The 16864-nt window shown below is 41.0% G+C and overlaps 1 protein-coding gene across 9 annotated transcripts in view; it reads left to right on the top strand.

The window, feature by feature from the left end:
- Window positions 1-10749, top strand: part of ATE1 (arginyltransferase 1) — a 231414-nt gene extending 220665 nt beyond the window's left edge. For all 9 annotated transcript variants that reach the window (XM_053583993.1, XM_053583987.1, XM_053583992.1 and 6 more), the window contains one exon: window positions 7353-10749. In XM_053583993.1, coding sequence (XP_053439968.1) covers window positions 7353-7531 — 179 coding nt within the window. In that variant the 3' untranslated portion in view covers window positions 7532-10749. The remainder of the gene's footprint in view (window positions 1-7352) is intronic.
- The last annotated feature ends 6115 nt before the right edge of the window (window positions 10750-16864 follow it).

The following is a 16864-nucleotide window of genomic DNA, read 5'->3' as shown; positions in this document are numbered from 1 at the left end:
GATACAAGATCCTGGGTTGAAAGTTTTTTTGCTTTAGGAGATTAAAAGTTGATGACCAGCCTCTTCTTGCTTGAAAAGTTTCAGCAGAGAGATCTGCAGTTATTCTAATATTCTTACCTTTGTACGTTATAGTTTTCTTTCGCCGGACTGCTTTGAGTATCTTCTCCTTCATGTTAACTTTAGTGAAGCTAATTATGATATGTCTGGGAGATGGCTTATTGGGGTTGAATCGTGCTGGGGTTCTGAAGCTGTCTGCTATCTGAATTTCAGATTCTCTAGGCATGTCTGGAAAATTTTCTTCCATAATTTCATGTAGAAGGGCCTCTGTGTCCTTGGCAGCTACTTCATCATTCTCCGAAATTCCTATAACCCTTACGTTGTTTTTTTTTTTGAATTATCTGAGAGCTCTCTGAGTGAGTGATCCGTTTTTGCTCTCCATTTCTCTTCCTCTTTGAGAGATTGGGAGCGTTCGAAGACTTTATCTTCAATGTCAGAAATCCTTTCTTCTGCTTGCTCCATTCTGTTACTGAGGGATTCTACTGTATTTTTCATATCTTTGAGGGCTGTAAGTTCTTGTTTCAGTGTGTCTAAGTCTTTGGTGGTTTTGTCTTTAAATTCGTTAAATTCTTGAGACAATTTTTGAATTTCTCCTCGAATTCCTAATTCCATTTTATTAATCTTGTCTGCAAACCAAATTCTGAATTCGACTTCTGACATCTCAGCCAGTTGTTTATGAATGGGATCTTCAATCACATCTGCCGTATCTTTTCTTGGGGGAGTTGATCTATTCTGGTTATTCATGTTACCAGAGTTTTTCCGCTGATTCCGCCCCATGGTTTACTCCCTTTGGTTTTTCCCCTGGGGTTTTATCGAGGGCCCGTACAGTGTTGTGGCCTGAGAAACTGGGGCCCTGTCTGGTGTGGTGGAGCAAAGTGGTTCTGTCTTGTTTTCAGCTGGTTTCTGTTCGATCCTATTGCAACTTCTACTCTGGCTTGAAGTCTCAGCTGTGTGGAAAAATCAGCAATTAAGTCACCCCGCCTGCCCACCTCTGGCCCCAGTTGGAAAAGGAGAATCAAACCTTCCTACAATCGCACACCCAGGGCACCGCCTGAAAAGTCCTCAGTCTATTAGCCCAGTTCAAAAGGTCCGAATCAGCTGTCTCAATCGGCACTTGTCTCAGGTGGAAGGGTTCAAGAGGTCTCTGGGAACTGGATCACAGGGGCCTGGTGACTCCTCTGACACAGCTCACCCCAGTGCAGCGTGGAGTCAGGAGGAGCCACCCAGCAAACAGAGCAGTCTGGGAAGGTTGACGTCTCCTTCCCCACTTTGCCCCTCCGTCGGACCCAGTCACTGGTATCTCTGCAGATGGCTAACCCAGTTGCCTGCAGTGAACAGACACTCCAGGGGTTTGCACCTGCCTGAATCGCAAGGAAGTCTGCCAGGCCCCCGCAGACTGCCGCTATCTAGCAGGAGGAGATGGGGCCTGACATCTTTGAGTGTTTGATGCAGGTGATGGGAAGGAGGTGTTCACTCAGGCTTAGCCCCGTCCCTGATGCATGCTGCTAACAGAACAGAACAGAACAGACAACTTTGTGAGGTTCTGTCTCTGTTCCTGTCGTCGCCTACAGGAGACGGGCTGTTTTGAGTTCAAACGTCTTTGCTGCTGGGGAATTGCGTCTGAACACCTCTCTGGGTCAGCCCCGCCCTGGAGGCTTCCGGGTTTGTGAGCCGTGTCACTGGTGGCCTCCTCTGGTTGCCCAGGGAGACAGGGGGTGTGGCCTCAGAATATCCAGAAGTGAGCGTTCTGCCGTTAAAGAAAAAACGGCTGTTGATCTACCTCCAGGGCACTGCTGCTCTGGTGTGGGCACTCAGGCGACCCTTTTTTCCTCTGTCCCACGCCCAGAGTCAGCACTGAGCGGCCGCAGTTTGTGCTGGGTCCACACCCCTTAAGAGATCCCCCAAGAATCAGAACTCTTGGGGGTGGGCCCCCAGACCCCGATTGGGAGTGGGGCGAGGGGAAGCTAGAGTTTCATTCAGTTTCACGCAATACTACGGTCCGGGGAGGGCTCCTGCACTGCACCGCAGGGAAGTGCCGCCAAGGCTTGATTTCCCCTCAGCAGAGTGCCCTCTCCTCGCTCACGTGTCCCAGAGTCAGCGCTGACCTGACGCAGCTCAGGCACTGTGCACTCCCCTCGAGAAATCACCCAAGGATCCGAAGTCCTGGGGGACAGGCCTCCAGACCTCAGGGGGCGGGAGGGGAGCGCCGGGGATTCAGGGTTGCCGGCAAAGGATTCCCAAAGTTTTATTCAGCCCTATGTCCGGCAGGAGAACGCCACGGCACCCCAGTAGGGGAGGTAGGTCCAGTTTTTAGAAGGTCTCTCCCGTGGAGTGTAGTGGGAGGGCCTTTAATTTCTGCCCGCTTGTTCAATTGTGGGGCTCATGAGCCGGTCTCATGGGGGAGGGGGACTCCCGTCCGCTTGGTGGTGGATTTTGTACCTTTTGTTTGCGTCCTTGTGATCACAACTTGCCTCAGCGGTGTTGATGTGCGTTCTTCAGCCTTCTCTCTTGGTGAGGCTCAAGTCCACCAGGATACTTACTAAATTCCTGTCCCTTAACTCTCCTTCTGGACGGGAGCCTTTGTTGAAAGCTGGCTTCAGTCCGCCATCTTGTCTCCCCTCCTGAAGTTTCTTTAGATGAGAAAAGACAGGTTTTAGTACTACATTTTAAAGAGAAACTAAATTTTTTTAAAAATTTTTGATTTGCTTAAATGTTAATGTCTTAATATGCCTTTTGGATTGAATAAATTATTTCTAAAAGAATGTGCAAATTAAGTTTGAATTCATGTGACCACAGAATTAGATGTAATCTTACCTGAGCACTGAGGACTTGGTGAAATGTTAGAACGCAGTGTTGCTGGACATTATGAGCCTTCCCCAGGGGACCAGTTGGGTTTGAAGGAAGGTGTCAGCAGACACTTGACAGATGCTGGTGGCAGCACATATTATCTAAATGTTTCAGTGCCTTGAATGGGAGCAATTGAGAAGTTTGTATTTCAGTAAATTAATTTTTTTTTTTTTTTGTAGAGACAGAGTCTCACTGTACCACCCTCGGGTAGAGTGCCGTGGCGTCACACGGCTCACAGCAACCTCTAACTCTTGGGCTTACGTGATTCTCTTGCCTCAGCCTCCCGAGCAGCTGGGACTACAGGCGCCCGCCACAACGCCCGGCTATTTTTTTTTGTTGTTGCAGTTTGGCCGGGGCTGGGCTTGAACCCGCCACCCTCGGCATATGGGGCCGGTGCCCTACTCACTGAGCCACAGGCGCCGCCCAGGAAATTAATTTTTAAAACTTCTATTAAGTCCCAGCATAATCTGGTGAGTTGGCAATAGAATCAGTATCAAACACCAAGAACAGCAATCCCACAGCTTCTGATGGATTTGAACACTAAGACTAAGTGTTAGTGTTCAAACTAAATATTTGGATTTACAAATGACTTGGATGTAGTAACATTAAAGAGAATGAAGAGAGGATTTTAGAATTCATTAGTGCTTTTTGTAGTTATGTGTGATGTTAAAAAGTGAATAGCTTGTTGATAACTGCTTTTTGAGATACTTAAGTATGTATTTGACTACTTTGATCTAGAACCTCTTGGTCTAGATCTCAAGTATTTGGAGTAAAAATAATTATTAAACTTGATTAATCTTTGTGCCTTGACGCTCACTTAAAATGCTGTAAATTAGCTTAGGAGACTTAGATATGTATGTTAATAGATCAGTGGTATCACAAGCCAATGTGGAATTTGGTGGTTGAAACTTAGACATTGAAGTGTTAACCAAAAAAACATATATCATTTTAGAGCTTTTTATATGATCTCAGTAAATAGAAGTGAAGTATATATTTTGACAAATGAAATAAAATTCCTGCTCTCTCCAAGGAATACACTTTAAAATAATTGATGTAAATTATACATAGTGGTGGGGTTTTCTCATCTATTTTTATGTCGTGTTAAGCAAGAGTAAAAATTAGGCGACATTTCATTTTAGCAAAACTAACATCACACATCAAATCTCATGTTTTTATTTGCTAAGTTGTTTCATTTATTGGAATCTTAAAATACATTGGGCCATGATATTTTAGAATAAAGGTTTAAACTATTAAACATTATTTTATGTTTAATATAGACATATTTTAAAATTCCAATTTAAAATTCCAAACTTTTAGATTTAAAGTTTCGTGTCATTTTGCCAATGTTCCTTTTCTGATGTCACCGATCTTTACTCATTTTAAAATCTGTATTATACCATACACATGCTTGAATCTGCCTGTTTTCTGCCTGAAGTATTTGGTGGTGGTGATAGCCATTCATGTGGCAGTGTGTCTGCATGAAAATGTCCAAAGCTGGCAACAGGAAGCAGGGTGCTGGTTTTTCCTTTGTGTGTCATTTGCCAAGCATGGCATGTGGTGAACTAGTAAATGTTAAATATTTAATTGTTTTAAAGTTACGTGCATTTTCTCCTTCGGTTGGATAAAGTAACTTGTAAGAAACAACACATTTTAAAATAGCATGTATCTCGATCTAACCAGGACCACCAAAACTTCAGGTTTCTTCTTCTCCTTTCTTTTTTTTTTTTTTAAAGAGAAAATTTAGGGCACTTCCAAAGAGAGTTGGAAATGGGTCCCTCTCATGGAGGAGGAAAGGTGACAGAGATTTCCACTTCAGGTTTTTACAACAGAGAATATGTAATGCAAGGAATAGGTGATAACGGGGGGTGTTGCCGAGAGCCAAAAAGGTGGGCACCGAGAGGTGACCCAGAGATTAGCAACAGCAGGAAGCCACTGCCAGCACTAACTGAAGAGAAAAGGGGCTCAGGGACCAGGCCCACTGAAAAGAGACTGGAACCTTGACAACTTCAAGAGCAGCTGGAACTGCTGCCAAAAAGCAGAGTGGAGGAAGAGAAAGGAGAGGTTGGGGGAGAAAGACTGTTTGCTTGCCTGTCTCCAGCTCCAGTCCCTTGTAATTGGCTATAGCCACTTGGGGACCAGCGGTGCCTGCAGGAGGCAGCCTCAGGGGCACAGAGCAGAGCAGGTAGAGGGCAGGGTCGGAGCCTAGGGCAAGCAGGTCCAAGTTGAACAGCAGTCTGATAAATGCGTGTCAGGTGGAGGTAGGGGCTCTAAAGAAGACAGGGTGAGGGAGAGTGGAGACTCTGTTCACCTGATGGGAAGCCCTCTGAGGCGGGCACTGTGAAGGTGGCCACATGGAGGGAGACCATGAACTATGTGGCTGGCTCTGCTTCCAGCCACAGGACCAGTTAGAGATAAATTCTTTCAACAGGTTGGCGTATTTTTCTCCAGATTTTCACTGTGCATATACTAGGCTTTTAATTAAAAAAGCAATTGTTCATGCTGTGCCCACTGTTTTTTCATGTTAACGGTCTATCTTCCTTTGTCTTTTAATGACTGTGTAACACTTTATCGTGTGGATGTGCCTTAACTCATTAGCCAGTTCTCCACTGACAGACATTCAGGTTACTCCCAGTTTTTCAGTAGTAGAGAATTACTGTAAACACCCTCATACAATACATTCACATGTGTGGGTGTTTCTCTAGGACGGTGTTCTCAACCCACTTTAAAAGCCTTAAGGAAATACTGATGCTTACGTTTCATTCAGAGGAGCTTTTAAATCAGCATCTCTGAGGAAAAGGGACCCGGACTTTTATGTTTTTAAGAAAGCTGCTCAGGTGATTCCAATATATAGTCAGGCTTGAGAACCACTGATGTAGGATGGTTCTGAGAAGTGGAATTGCTAAATCAATGATAAAAACATCATAAATTTTAGTAGATATTATAACATTATTCTATTTGTATTAGGGTTAGTAGCAACCGCTAGTAATAGAAACATAAAATACATTTTATGTAGCTTACTTTTTACATAAATATCCAAATACCAGCACCTCAGGGCTGGTATGGCCATTGTGTTGCATGCAGTCCTCAGTTGCCGGGTTCCTTTTAGCATTTGTCCTTGCTAAACTAAAGGTAAGCTCCAAGGCAGAGGTTAGGGCTCCTGCCACACGCCACATTCCAGATAGCAGAGTGAAGGAAAGATGGGAAAATGAAGGAGCACAAGGCATAGGTCAGCTGTGCTTTTAAAAAGATGCCTAGAAACCCCCACAGAGCACTTTGACATATATACCATTGGCCAGAACTTGGGCATGAGTCTAGCCACAAGGAAGGGTGGGGAACAGGCCTTCTTCTGAGTGACCTGTGTGCCCTAATAAAAACCAGGTGTTCTTTTAATGGAAGAAGAGGAAGACTGACAGTGGCAGCCACCAGGAGTCTCTGCCGTGTCTTCCCTGAAACCTGTAAGAATCTGCCGTCCTACCCAAGAACACAAGTGCCCATTGCCCAAACCAGGTCAGAACGTGGCAGCCCACCGAAAGCTTTAGTGCAGTGATCAAAATTTCAGACAATATGTTGGCACAAGGAGAGGCTAAAAGGATTTAAATCAGACTTAGGAAAGATGCTGAAAAGTTGTAAACTTTATCAGATAATAAATGTAAAAGGCCAGTTTTTAAATTGTGTCCAATTCTTTGTGTCTGCTCAGTGTTTTAGCTGTCACACTGGAGGGTGTCTATTACCTTTCAGTATTGCAGTTGTTATTTATTGCTAACATGCGCAGGTTAGTCTGAATATTAATGTTACCTACCCTCATCTGACATGCGGATCAGAAAGGATCTCTTAATACATTATTTTTATATTTCTTTCTCTCTCTTTTTTTTTTTTGAGATAGAGTCTCAAGCTGTCACCCTGGGTAGAGTGCTGTGGCATCACAGCTCACAGCAACCTCAAACTCTTGGGCTTAAGCCATTCTTTTGCCTCAGCCTCCCAAGTAGCTGGGACTACAGGCGCCCGCCACCATACCTAATTATTTTTTTGCTGCAGTTGTCATTTTTGTTTTAGCTGGCCCAGGCCAGGTTCGAACCTGCCAGCCTCCGTGTATGTGGTTGGCACCCTAACTACTGAGATATGGGCACCGAGCCTCACTTTATGGCCCTGAGTAGAGTGCTGTGGCCTCACACAGCTCACAGCAACCTCCAACTCCTGGGCTTAAGCGATTCTCTTGCCTCAGCCTCCCGAGTAGCTGGGACTACAGGTGCCCGCCACAACGCCCGGCTATTTTTTGGTTGCAGTTTGGCCGGGGCCGGGTTTGAACCCACCACCCTCGGTATATGGGGCCGGCGCCTTACCGACTGAGCCACAGGCGCTGCCCCGAGCCTGTTTTTATGTATCAAATTAAAATTTTTTTAAATTAGGAAATAAAAAGTAATTTAATATATGACATTTTGTTGTTGCAGTGGATGAAGGTCGCTGTAATGAACCTGACCGGTTGCAAGTGTTTCACAAGAAAGCCATCATGCCTTACGGTGTTTATAAGAAACACCAGAAAGATCCGAGTGAGGAAGCCGCCGTGATGCATTATGCAAGCCTGGTGGGGCAGAGGTGTTCTGAGAGGATGCTGCTGTTTAGAAGCTGAGCCAAGCTCCCTGTGTGCTCATCATTTGTGCCACAGTACCCCCTCAGCTCCTCTGGGAAATACTGTAACCAGCTACAAATTAGACTTTTTTATTTTGACTATCTTATGGCTTTTAAACAATATTTTGTGGCAGTGTATTTGTGAGAATCTCATGGTTAATATAAAAACATAAAACTATGTTATGACCTCCATTTATCGTTTTGGAGGATTGTTTCTGGAGCAAAATATGCTAAACTTCTCGTTAATATTTTGGGAAGTGAAACTAAGAAGTGAATCTAAGTAATTTTAATCACAGTTGTGCTTATTTTGTTCTGTTAGACAAAACAGGCTATTTCCTCAGACCCATTTGAAACACAGGTTGTGCTACAACAGAAGACCTTCAGTATGCGGATGGTGTAAAGTCTGTTTCATCACTTAGCAAATACCGCTGCTCACGAGAACAAAGCAGTGCTGTTACTCAATGTTCAATGTTAAGTTGCTGCCAATGTTCTGTTATGTAGCTTCATAGAGAACTTGAAGAAAAAATACATTTTAAAAAAGATCTTGTGTTAGCATTGTTCAGGACAGGTCTGTTCATGTCTGTTACTTTGGCATAATTTCTTCCCTATAATAATTGTTATTAGTGCTCTCTTTTACTCTCAAGTATCCCTGATTTGGACAATAAAAAAATGTAATTACTCTATTATTTGCTTTTTTCTAAAAATCTTGGAAATGAAATTTGTTTGTTTTTTTTTTTTTTTTAAGAAAAATGTTGATTTCTGCTTTGATACAAGCCTCATCCAAAGGAAATAGACACTAATTTTTCTTCCCTTAGAACTCAGGCCACTTGTCTTTGGTTATTGATGACAAATAGTTGTTGTCTGGCTGCTTTTACAGCTGTGCCACAAATTGCATTTACGTAGGAACCATTCTGACCTTCATGTTCCTGGCTAAAAGGTGGAACAATCCATTTCCGCCCTTTGATTTGAGAGCCGGAGAGTAGATGCTACCCTTGGTGATCCCAAGAAGAGGCCCCTTCGGTCCTCTCACTTTCTCTTGTTGACCCCTTTGCCCATTCAATAAGTGCCCACTGCCAAGGCAGCAGGCACCACGCCAGGTACCAGGAGGCGAATCGTACACGTCAGGTCTCAGCTCTGATTGAGTTGTCTTGGAAACAGGATAAAGACGCAAGAGGGTTATTTTCCTGTGCACTCGTCCTCAGCCAATCTTTGCTGCTGCTGCTGCTGCTTGTCCACCAACCCCTTTTCAGTCCCCATTTTGCCATTTTTCTGCTTTCTATTGATTGAACTTTTTAAAAGTTATATTATAAAACTTCAGGGCAGCACCTATGGCTCAAAGGAGTAGGGTGCCGGCCCCACGTACCAGAGGTGGTGGGTTCAAACCCAACCCCGGCCAAAAACAGCAAAAAAAAAAAAAAAAAAAAAACTTCATAGTTTGAATCTCATTGCTACTTTAAACTTTTCTCTAAAGGGCATTTAATGTCAATTAAACATTTAGAAAATAACCTTCAGCTGGTTAGAATAAAAAGACTATGAAACAATGGTTTAAAAAATCAAATGTCTACAAATTCAGTGTCCAAGTCAACCGTATTTCTTCATTCAGCATGTGTGTGTGTCACACTTGCTGTGTTCTGGGTACTTTGCTTACTGGGACAACATAGTGAACAAAGCCATTTTCTTTGATTATAAAGATTTTACATGGAATTTTGACCTTCAAAATAGTTTCCTAAGAGCCTTTAGAAAATTTTTATTGGAACTTCCCTAAGAATATATAGAATTTTTTGTCTTACTCCTAAAATGAAGATAGCTTCATTTTATGACTTTTTTGAATTACAAAAGTGATACTATAAGCAGTTAAAACTTTACAAAAAGTATAAAAAAAAAGTATAAATAAGAATATAATCTAAAATCCTGCCATGCACGGAGAAAGAAAGAACTGGTGTATGTTCATATACACACATGTAATTTTATAGACATAGAAGTATGCCCTACATGCTCAGCAGTAAACTGTAGGCTTATATGAAATCTGAAATTTAAGTAGGGGAGGATCAGCACTTGGTTCCCTTGGCATTTGGATGTGTCCTGGTTGAAAGAGCAGCATACAGAAGATCACAACTCTTCGTTATGAAATGATGCTCAAGCGTTGCGATCTAACATCTTAACCATAACTCCGGTTTCTTCCTGCAGAATCCATTTGATCCCCTCAGAGGAACATGATTTGTCACCCCTATCTGTGAACCACTGTGCTGTCCCTGAGGGTGGCATTCTAGGTTGGCTCCACTCAAGCTTCAGAGTGATTGGGGCATGAACATTCTTCAATTCAGTAGCTATATTCATGCATATGGTTGTTTGAAAATAGGTAATGTATTGATCCTGGTAGCCAGAGGGTCTTCAAAGGAGACTCTTAGGAGCCCCAGTTGAGTGGATATCACTCGTGGGCTAGAAAAGGCAGTCAAAGAAAGTGACCCAATTCCATTAGTTGACAGCCAGCCTAGCCCAGAGATATGATTTTACTGTAATGGTTTTCATCTAAATAAAGACACACGAGAACTTTCAAACACAGGTTATGTTTTTCCCAGGCAGGAAGCTTTGCGTTTGCAATTTTAGTCTGTGCCCCTTCTGATTTCAAATAAATTCACACTTACCTTTCTGTCTTGGGAGCAAAGATATAATTTTGATTTTTCCATGCTATCATTTTATTTAAATTATTTCAGGTCTAAGAGATTTTTGTTATTTTTTAATGTTATCTGAGCACTTTTTTATATTCTAAAAGATAGAGGCTATTATCAGATAAATACATTCATTTGATTAAAATTTAGATAAATTATTAATGTTTATGTTTGCCTACAAATGGCTTATTTTTCATCCATTTTGCAAATATCAGTTATGTGTGGTTTCTTAACATGTCAAAATCTATTATGTAAAAATCTTTTTCAGATTTCTGGAAGGTATATGGTTTGATTTTATAGAAATTGAATTGTTTCAGTATGAATAAAGATGATAAAGAATATGATGAACAGTTAATTAAAATGTATTGTTAAAAGAAAGATTAGGTGGAAACAGTCGAGACATGTTTGGATTTGTAAGCTTTTCAAAAGCAAAACCAATGAATGTGAGGCAAAACAAGTTTGGTTGCATGTGGTATTTTTTGTTTTTGTATATGCTTTTTGAATAATCCATTTGATAAAGCTTGAATGGAAAAAATAAAGCTGTTTTTATCTGCAGTGGCTCTGGCTTAATTACTTAAAAGACATATATTTTGATCTTTTAATTACATTTCACCTGTTGGTAATATGTAGCAAACAGAGTTATAACATGGCCTATACAAATCATAAAATTTAATGTTCTGTAACTGGAGTTCCAGACGAGTTGGTTACCTAAATCAAAGAATGGTGTATTCCGGTCTCAGAAATAGAGTAAAATATATTTCACTCTGAGCAAAAGGTCTAGACTTTTGCAAGATAAAGAATAGACCTTTTTTTACCCAAAGAGATTGAGATTAGGACTTAAGTAGCAAACTCAAATATAATTTCTCTTATGAAGACTTGTTTAGAGAGACATTTTGAAAAAATACCTCCTAAAGTGTGCCTTAATTGTTCATAATGGTTCACAATGTATTTATGCAATACATTTTCTAGTGTTTTCTTATAATAAAGTGGATCCTGGTAGGTTGGTGAGAACTTAAATCTTATTTCTAAGTGATTTAAATACTACAGAATGGAAATATCTTTTATTATTTTCTTAATTGAAATGGACAGTGTTCATCAGAAAACATTTAGACAATATAGAAAATAGTACTGATGAAAATTAAAATTACTTTTAATCCTATCGCTACTATTGACTGCCATTCACATTTTTGTATTTTCCTTTCTCCAAACTTTCTCTACCTACATATATATATGTCTTGTTTTTAAAGAAAAATGGAATTGTATTATGTATCTTATTTCATTTTTTTATCTATTTAATACATTGTGACCATCTTAATTTATTATGACCATGAAAATAAATGAGGAAGAACATAATCTTTTTAATGCCTGCATAATATTCAGCTCTATAATCTTTTGGGAAAAAGGGCTTAAGACTTTGAGGCCCTTTCATATGGACAATATGAGTTGTAATTAATCAGCATTTAGTAGTTTCTTATCAGTTCTCTGTAACAGTTGGTACAATAGACTGAATGTTTCATGTCTTCCCCAAATTCATACACTGAAACTCTTACACCCACTATGACAGTGTTAGGAGAGGCCTTTGGGAGATAATTAGGTTATGAGTGTATAGCCCTCCTGAGTGGGTTAGAACCCTTAGGAAAGAGGCCTGGACAGCTTCCTTGCCCCTTAAACCTTTTGTAGACACAGTAAAAAGCAAATGATGGATGGACCATTTTCCATTTTGATGACCCAGAAAGCAGGCCCTTGTCAGACACCAAATCTGTTACCTTGATCTTGAACTTCTCAGCTCCAGAATTGTGAGAAAAATTTCTGTTGTTTTAAGGCCACCAATCTATAGGATTGTCATGGCAACCTGAATGACATTCTTATCCCCAGTTCCCTCTGCCTTTCACCAGATAGTAGGCATTTTCTCCTTACCTGAAGATTCAGGGAACATGTTGCTTTTAAAATTATCCCTTCTTCTAGATATTTTCTGGGAGACCTACACTACTGTGTTCACAGTTTGCATGCCTCTGAAATTTCCAATTAGAAATGTTCTTTTTAAAACTTAAGGTCATTTAAAGTAAATTTATTGATTGTAGAGCAGAGGTCTTTAAAATGGCTTTATTAGAAAGGTTTTACTAGAAAGGATGCATAACCATGTATTACTAACTTAGCTAATATTTTTACATTTTACAATATATTGGCTGTTTATTTTGATATTCAATCCAAGTAAAATTGCATCCAATTGGTTGTCACAATTGGTCTCTTCAATCCAATCCTATCCAGAAACTATTGTCCTATGAACTATTTCAATGAGACCAAGAATTAAAACATCTAAATATATTTCGTTTCCCCAATTTTTATTCTTTTAGAGCAGTGTTCTCAACCTTCCTAATGCCGCGGCCCTTTTCAGAACCACTGTGTTAGAGCTTATAGACACAGGCAGCTCGGTTTCCTACTCCTGTCTCTTCATCCTCAATATAAAGAATCAATTCCAAATAAAAGTGCTGTTACAAGAACACTGGGATAGCACATCTTCCTGTTACGTGGCATTTGTGACATCGCTCGGTGATTCAGGCACCATAGAGCGGCATCCTTCACCTTGAATTGTCTGGCTGTGTAATGCATCCTCTGAGTGACTAGCACAAATATTACTGTTTCTGTGATCATTAACGTTTGGCTAAATGGTTTTTAAATTTTATTTTAATATTACAAGCTAGAGCCATTATAAGAAAAAGATAAAAATGTCATATTCTTGTATAATTCAAGTATGTGATTTTGGATTGAATTTTTTTCTGAATTTTAATTTTTCAGGCTTGTCATTCTGTGCCAGGGTCTGAAAAATCATTTAACATAGGGCTTTTTTATTTAATTAGTGTTAAATGAAAGCTCATGAATACTTCATGAAGTCCAATTCATCACACTTTGTTAATTCAGTATTCAGTGAGTCTGAATAGCATCTCTCCACTAATGGAGTTTTTGATCATGGAACAAGAAAAACAGCATTTTAAGTTTGCAAATTCAGAGCTTAAGGCTATTAGCTCAGTTGAATGTAGACAGTTTCGTGTGATTTGTCCAGCATATTTTTAAATATCAAGAACTGGCCAGAAGATAACGTTGCTTACGTGAGTTATTTCATTGACCTTCAAAGGAAATGTGTGTGGTGTGTGTATGTATGAACGTGGGCTTAATTGACGCTCCCTAATCATAGTATGATTTATTGTCAGTTTGGATTCAAAGAATCTCAACTCAATAAAGGGTTTGGATTTTTTAGCCCTATTATGGGAGTCACACAAATTAATAAGACTGCCCTGTCCAGTAAGGTAGCCATTAGCCACGTGTATCTGTTCAATTAAAATTAAAATTCAGTGCCTCAGCCTTACTTTCTACATCCCAAGTGCTCACTAGCCACTTGTGGCCCATGGCTACTGGATTAGTTTCCTAGAGCTGCTCAGGTTAAAACAAAAATTTATGTTCTCCAATTTTGAAAGCTGGAAGTCTGGAGTTAAGGTGTCAGCAGGGCCACCCGCCCTCTGAAGCATCCACACAGCTCCACCTGCCTGCTCCTTGCTTCTGCCAATAATCCTTGTTCTTTGGTTTGCAGCTGCATCACTCCCAGTTTCTGCCTTGGTGTTCACATGACCATTCTCTGTTTCTGTGTCATAAGGACACTGGTCATATTGTGTGCAGGGGTGTCAACCTGCAGCCCATGGGCCACATGCAGATTATCTGAGGACTGCTTTGCTTATCTGTGGTGGGGGATATTCCGAAAAGTATGCACAGGCCTTTTCTTTTGCTCATCAGCTTTTGTTAGTGTTTGTGCATTTAACATGTGGTCCAGGACAACTCTTTTTTCCAACATGTGGCAGAAAAGGAAAAAGGTTGGACACCCTTGAGTTCGGTATGACCTCAATTTAATACATCTGCAAAGACCCTAATTCCAAATAAGGTCACCATCTCAGGTATTTAGGGTTAGGACAGGCACTCACTTCAAACCACAAGTGCCACCTTGAACAGCATAGCAATAGAGTATTTCCAACATCACAGCATGTGCTGTTTGGCAATTTAAGAAATTAAAATCTGTGGAGCTCTGATACATTTTTAGATTTCTAAATAGTAAAAGCACGAGTGGAAAGCTTGTGGCAACTTGGGCCCTTTGTACACGTAACTTCCATTGTGCAATCCGGTTTCATCTGTTAAGTGCAGTTCTGGGTATGTGTGTGTTTGTGGTGACCCATGACTGTGTCTGCTTCCTATGGTAACTGTCATGTCGTTACATTATGATTTACAGGTAAGCTGTACACAGACAAGGGGATTCCTTAAGGAACAATTTGGCTGAAAGATTAATTCAGAAATATTTACATAGGATTCCTGCTATTTTATATTGATTTTTAAATATTTTATCTTAAATTTTCTTCCAGGCCCCTTGTTATTCTAGTTACATGTTTATTGTAATCAAATAGAACATAAATCTTTATCAATGTATCAGTAAAAATCTCTTTATCAATAGCAGTAAAAGGATTTTAATTCATCTCTCAAAAGAAATCTACCCCAAAATCTTCAGTGATTTAACTCTGCAAAAGAAAAATGGGACCATAACCAGGTGCTGTGGCTGGCACCTGTAATCCCAGCTACGTGGAGATTGAGGCAAGAGGATCATTGAACCTGAGAGTTTGAGGTTGCTGTGAGCTAAGATGCCATGGCACTCTACCAAGGGTGATCAAGTGAGACTCTGTCTCAAAAAAAAAAAGTGGGACAAGATAAATCCTCCCCACGTCTTATACTATTTAACCTATAGCTGGTGGATAACGCACATGAGTAAGAAAGCCTAGCCTTTTAAAGATTTTTTTTACTCTTTATTGTATATTTTAGGGTTATTTTGATTACTGTCTTTTTCCTAGTGCTTCTAGCCTAACTTCTAACCCAAACCGTGTGCAGTGTTCTCAAGGTAGGAGATCCTATGGCATGTCAGTGGAGGCATGTTTAGTTAGATTTGGAAAAGTTAGGACCTCTTTACCAAACATTGGTTGCAGACCCCCTCTGCCTCCTGCCCGCTTCCAGCAGAGTCTGTGGTGGTGGGAGAGCTGAAGGAGTCCCCTATGGCAGGCACTGGCTGTGGTAGGGGCAGTTCTACACAAGCATTGGGGGTGACACCTACAGAAAGTAAAAATAACTATCTCTAGTCTTCTGATTTTCTGCCTATTCTTAAGACCACATTATAATTTACTTAATACCCTTACACGTGTTATTTCCCTGAGAAGGCCAGGAAAATAATCAGTGTGTGACCAACTGTATGCAATTAAGTTTTCTGTGTCTATAGCAGCTGGTGGTTATGCTTAGCGTAATGAATATTTCAGATAAAGTCACTAATGATTCTGATGGGAAGGTTTGGAAATAAAGGAACCCAGTGTAGGGGGGAAATCTGGAGAACCGTCCGACCTTATTATAATGGGTGCATTATTCATTTCTATTACCCATGAATTGCCTTCGTATAGAGATACAGAAACTGTGGCACGTCAACATTATCGGTGTGATGAATTGTGGACCTCACTTATCTGCAGGCTGCTTATCTGGCCACTTCACCATCTGGAACGTTGAGACAGAGTATCAGAATGGAAGGCAGAAAAAGAAGGAAACACAACTGCCTGTCAGCCCCTAGAATGGGCTGCAATCCACGTACTCAAGCACCAGCTTTGCTACTGGGAGAGCCATGTGGGCCGTGTAGTGTAGGCAAAAAGAGTACCGGCCTTGCACATGTATCTTCGAAGAAATTTTTAGTGCCAGAGTAAAAGGGAAAGGTGAACATGAAATGACATGCCAGTGGAAGGGTGCGAGTCATGTCCTGGCCAGCTTTCACCCCCCATAGCCAACGACATTTCACACCGCCAACAGCACATGTGCCCTGTGGACATTGGTGGGTGGGGATCCACTGATGTCAGACCTGGAGCTACCCTCTGACCACCTTCCACCAGCAACTGCATCCTTTTACTAACCTTAGTAAGTTCAAAGAAAGCAAAATGGGCGGAACCTGGACTTAAAAGGCAAACCAGACTGGGATCAAGTCCCAGAATCACTTACTAATTGCGTGACCTTGGGCAAGTGCCATAAGGTCAACCAACCTCAGCTTCCTCCCCTGGAGCCGTGAGTTGGGCAGGCTGGTAGGAGTCTATGAGATTTGCTGATGTGGATGGCTTGGCGTCTGGTGACCTTGCTGCCCCAATGATTTCACCAGCCCAGTGCACCTTGTCCAAAGCAGTTATCTACCAAAAAGGAAACTCAATAAAACTTAAGTTTAAAAAAAAAATTACAGGAAATTCCAAGGCTTGGAATTCTAAACATCTCAACAGTCCCTGAGACAGAAGTGTCAGGCCTATTAGATAGTTCTCGTTGGTGTAATAATGCTGAATTGTCCCGTGTAATGCAATTTAAGTATGTCATAATTAAACTAATAACAAGTTTCTATTACTGGATAAATTATAGTAATCTGCAGAATTCACAGATCTGCAGAATATTAGGAAGAAATCAAGACTATGGAACTAGAATCTTTTTTTTTTTTTTTTTTTGCAGTTTTTTGGCCCGGCCTGGGTTTGAACCCGCCACCTCCAGTATATGGGGCCAGCGCCCCACTCCTTTGAGCCATAGGCGCTGCCCTAGAATCCATTTTAAATACTCATTCAGAAAGA

This window comes from Nycticebus coucang, chromosome 3 (assembly GCF_027406575.1).
Source record: "Nycticebus coucang isolate mNycCou1 chromosome 3, mNycCou1.pri, whole genome shotgun sequence".
NCBI classification, from domain to species: Eukaryota; Metazoa; Chordata; class Mammalia; order Primates; family Lorisidae; genus Nycticebus; species Nycticebus coucang.
The sequence above is the reverse complement of the archived record's forward strand: the minus strand, read 5'-3'. Positions and strand labels throughout refer to the sequence as shown.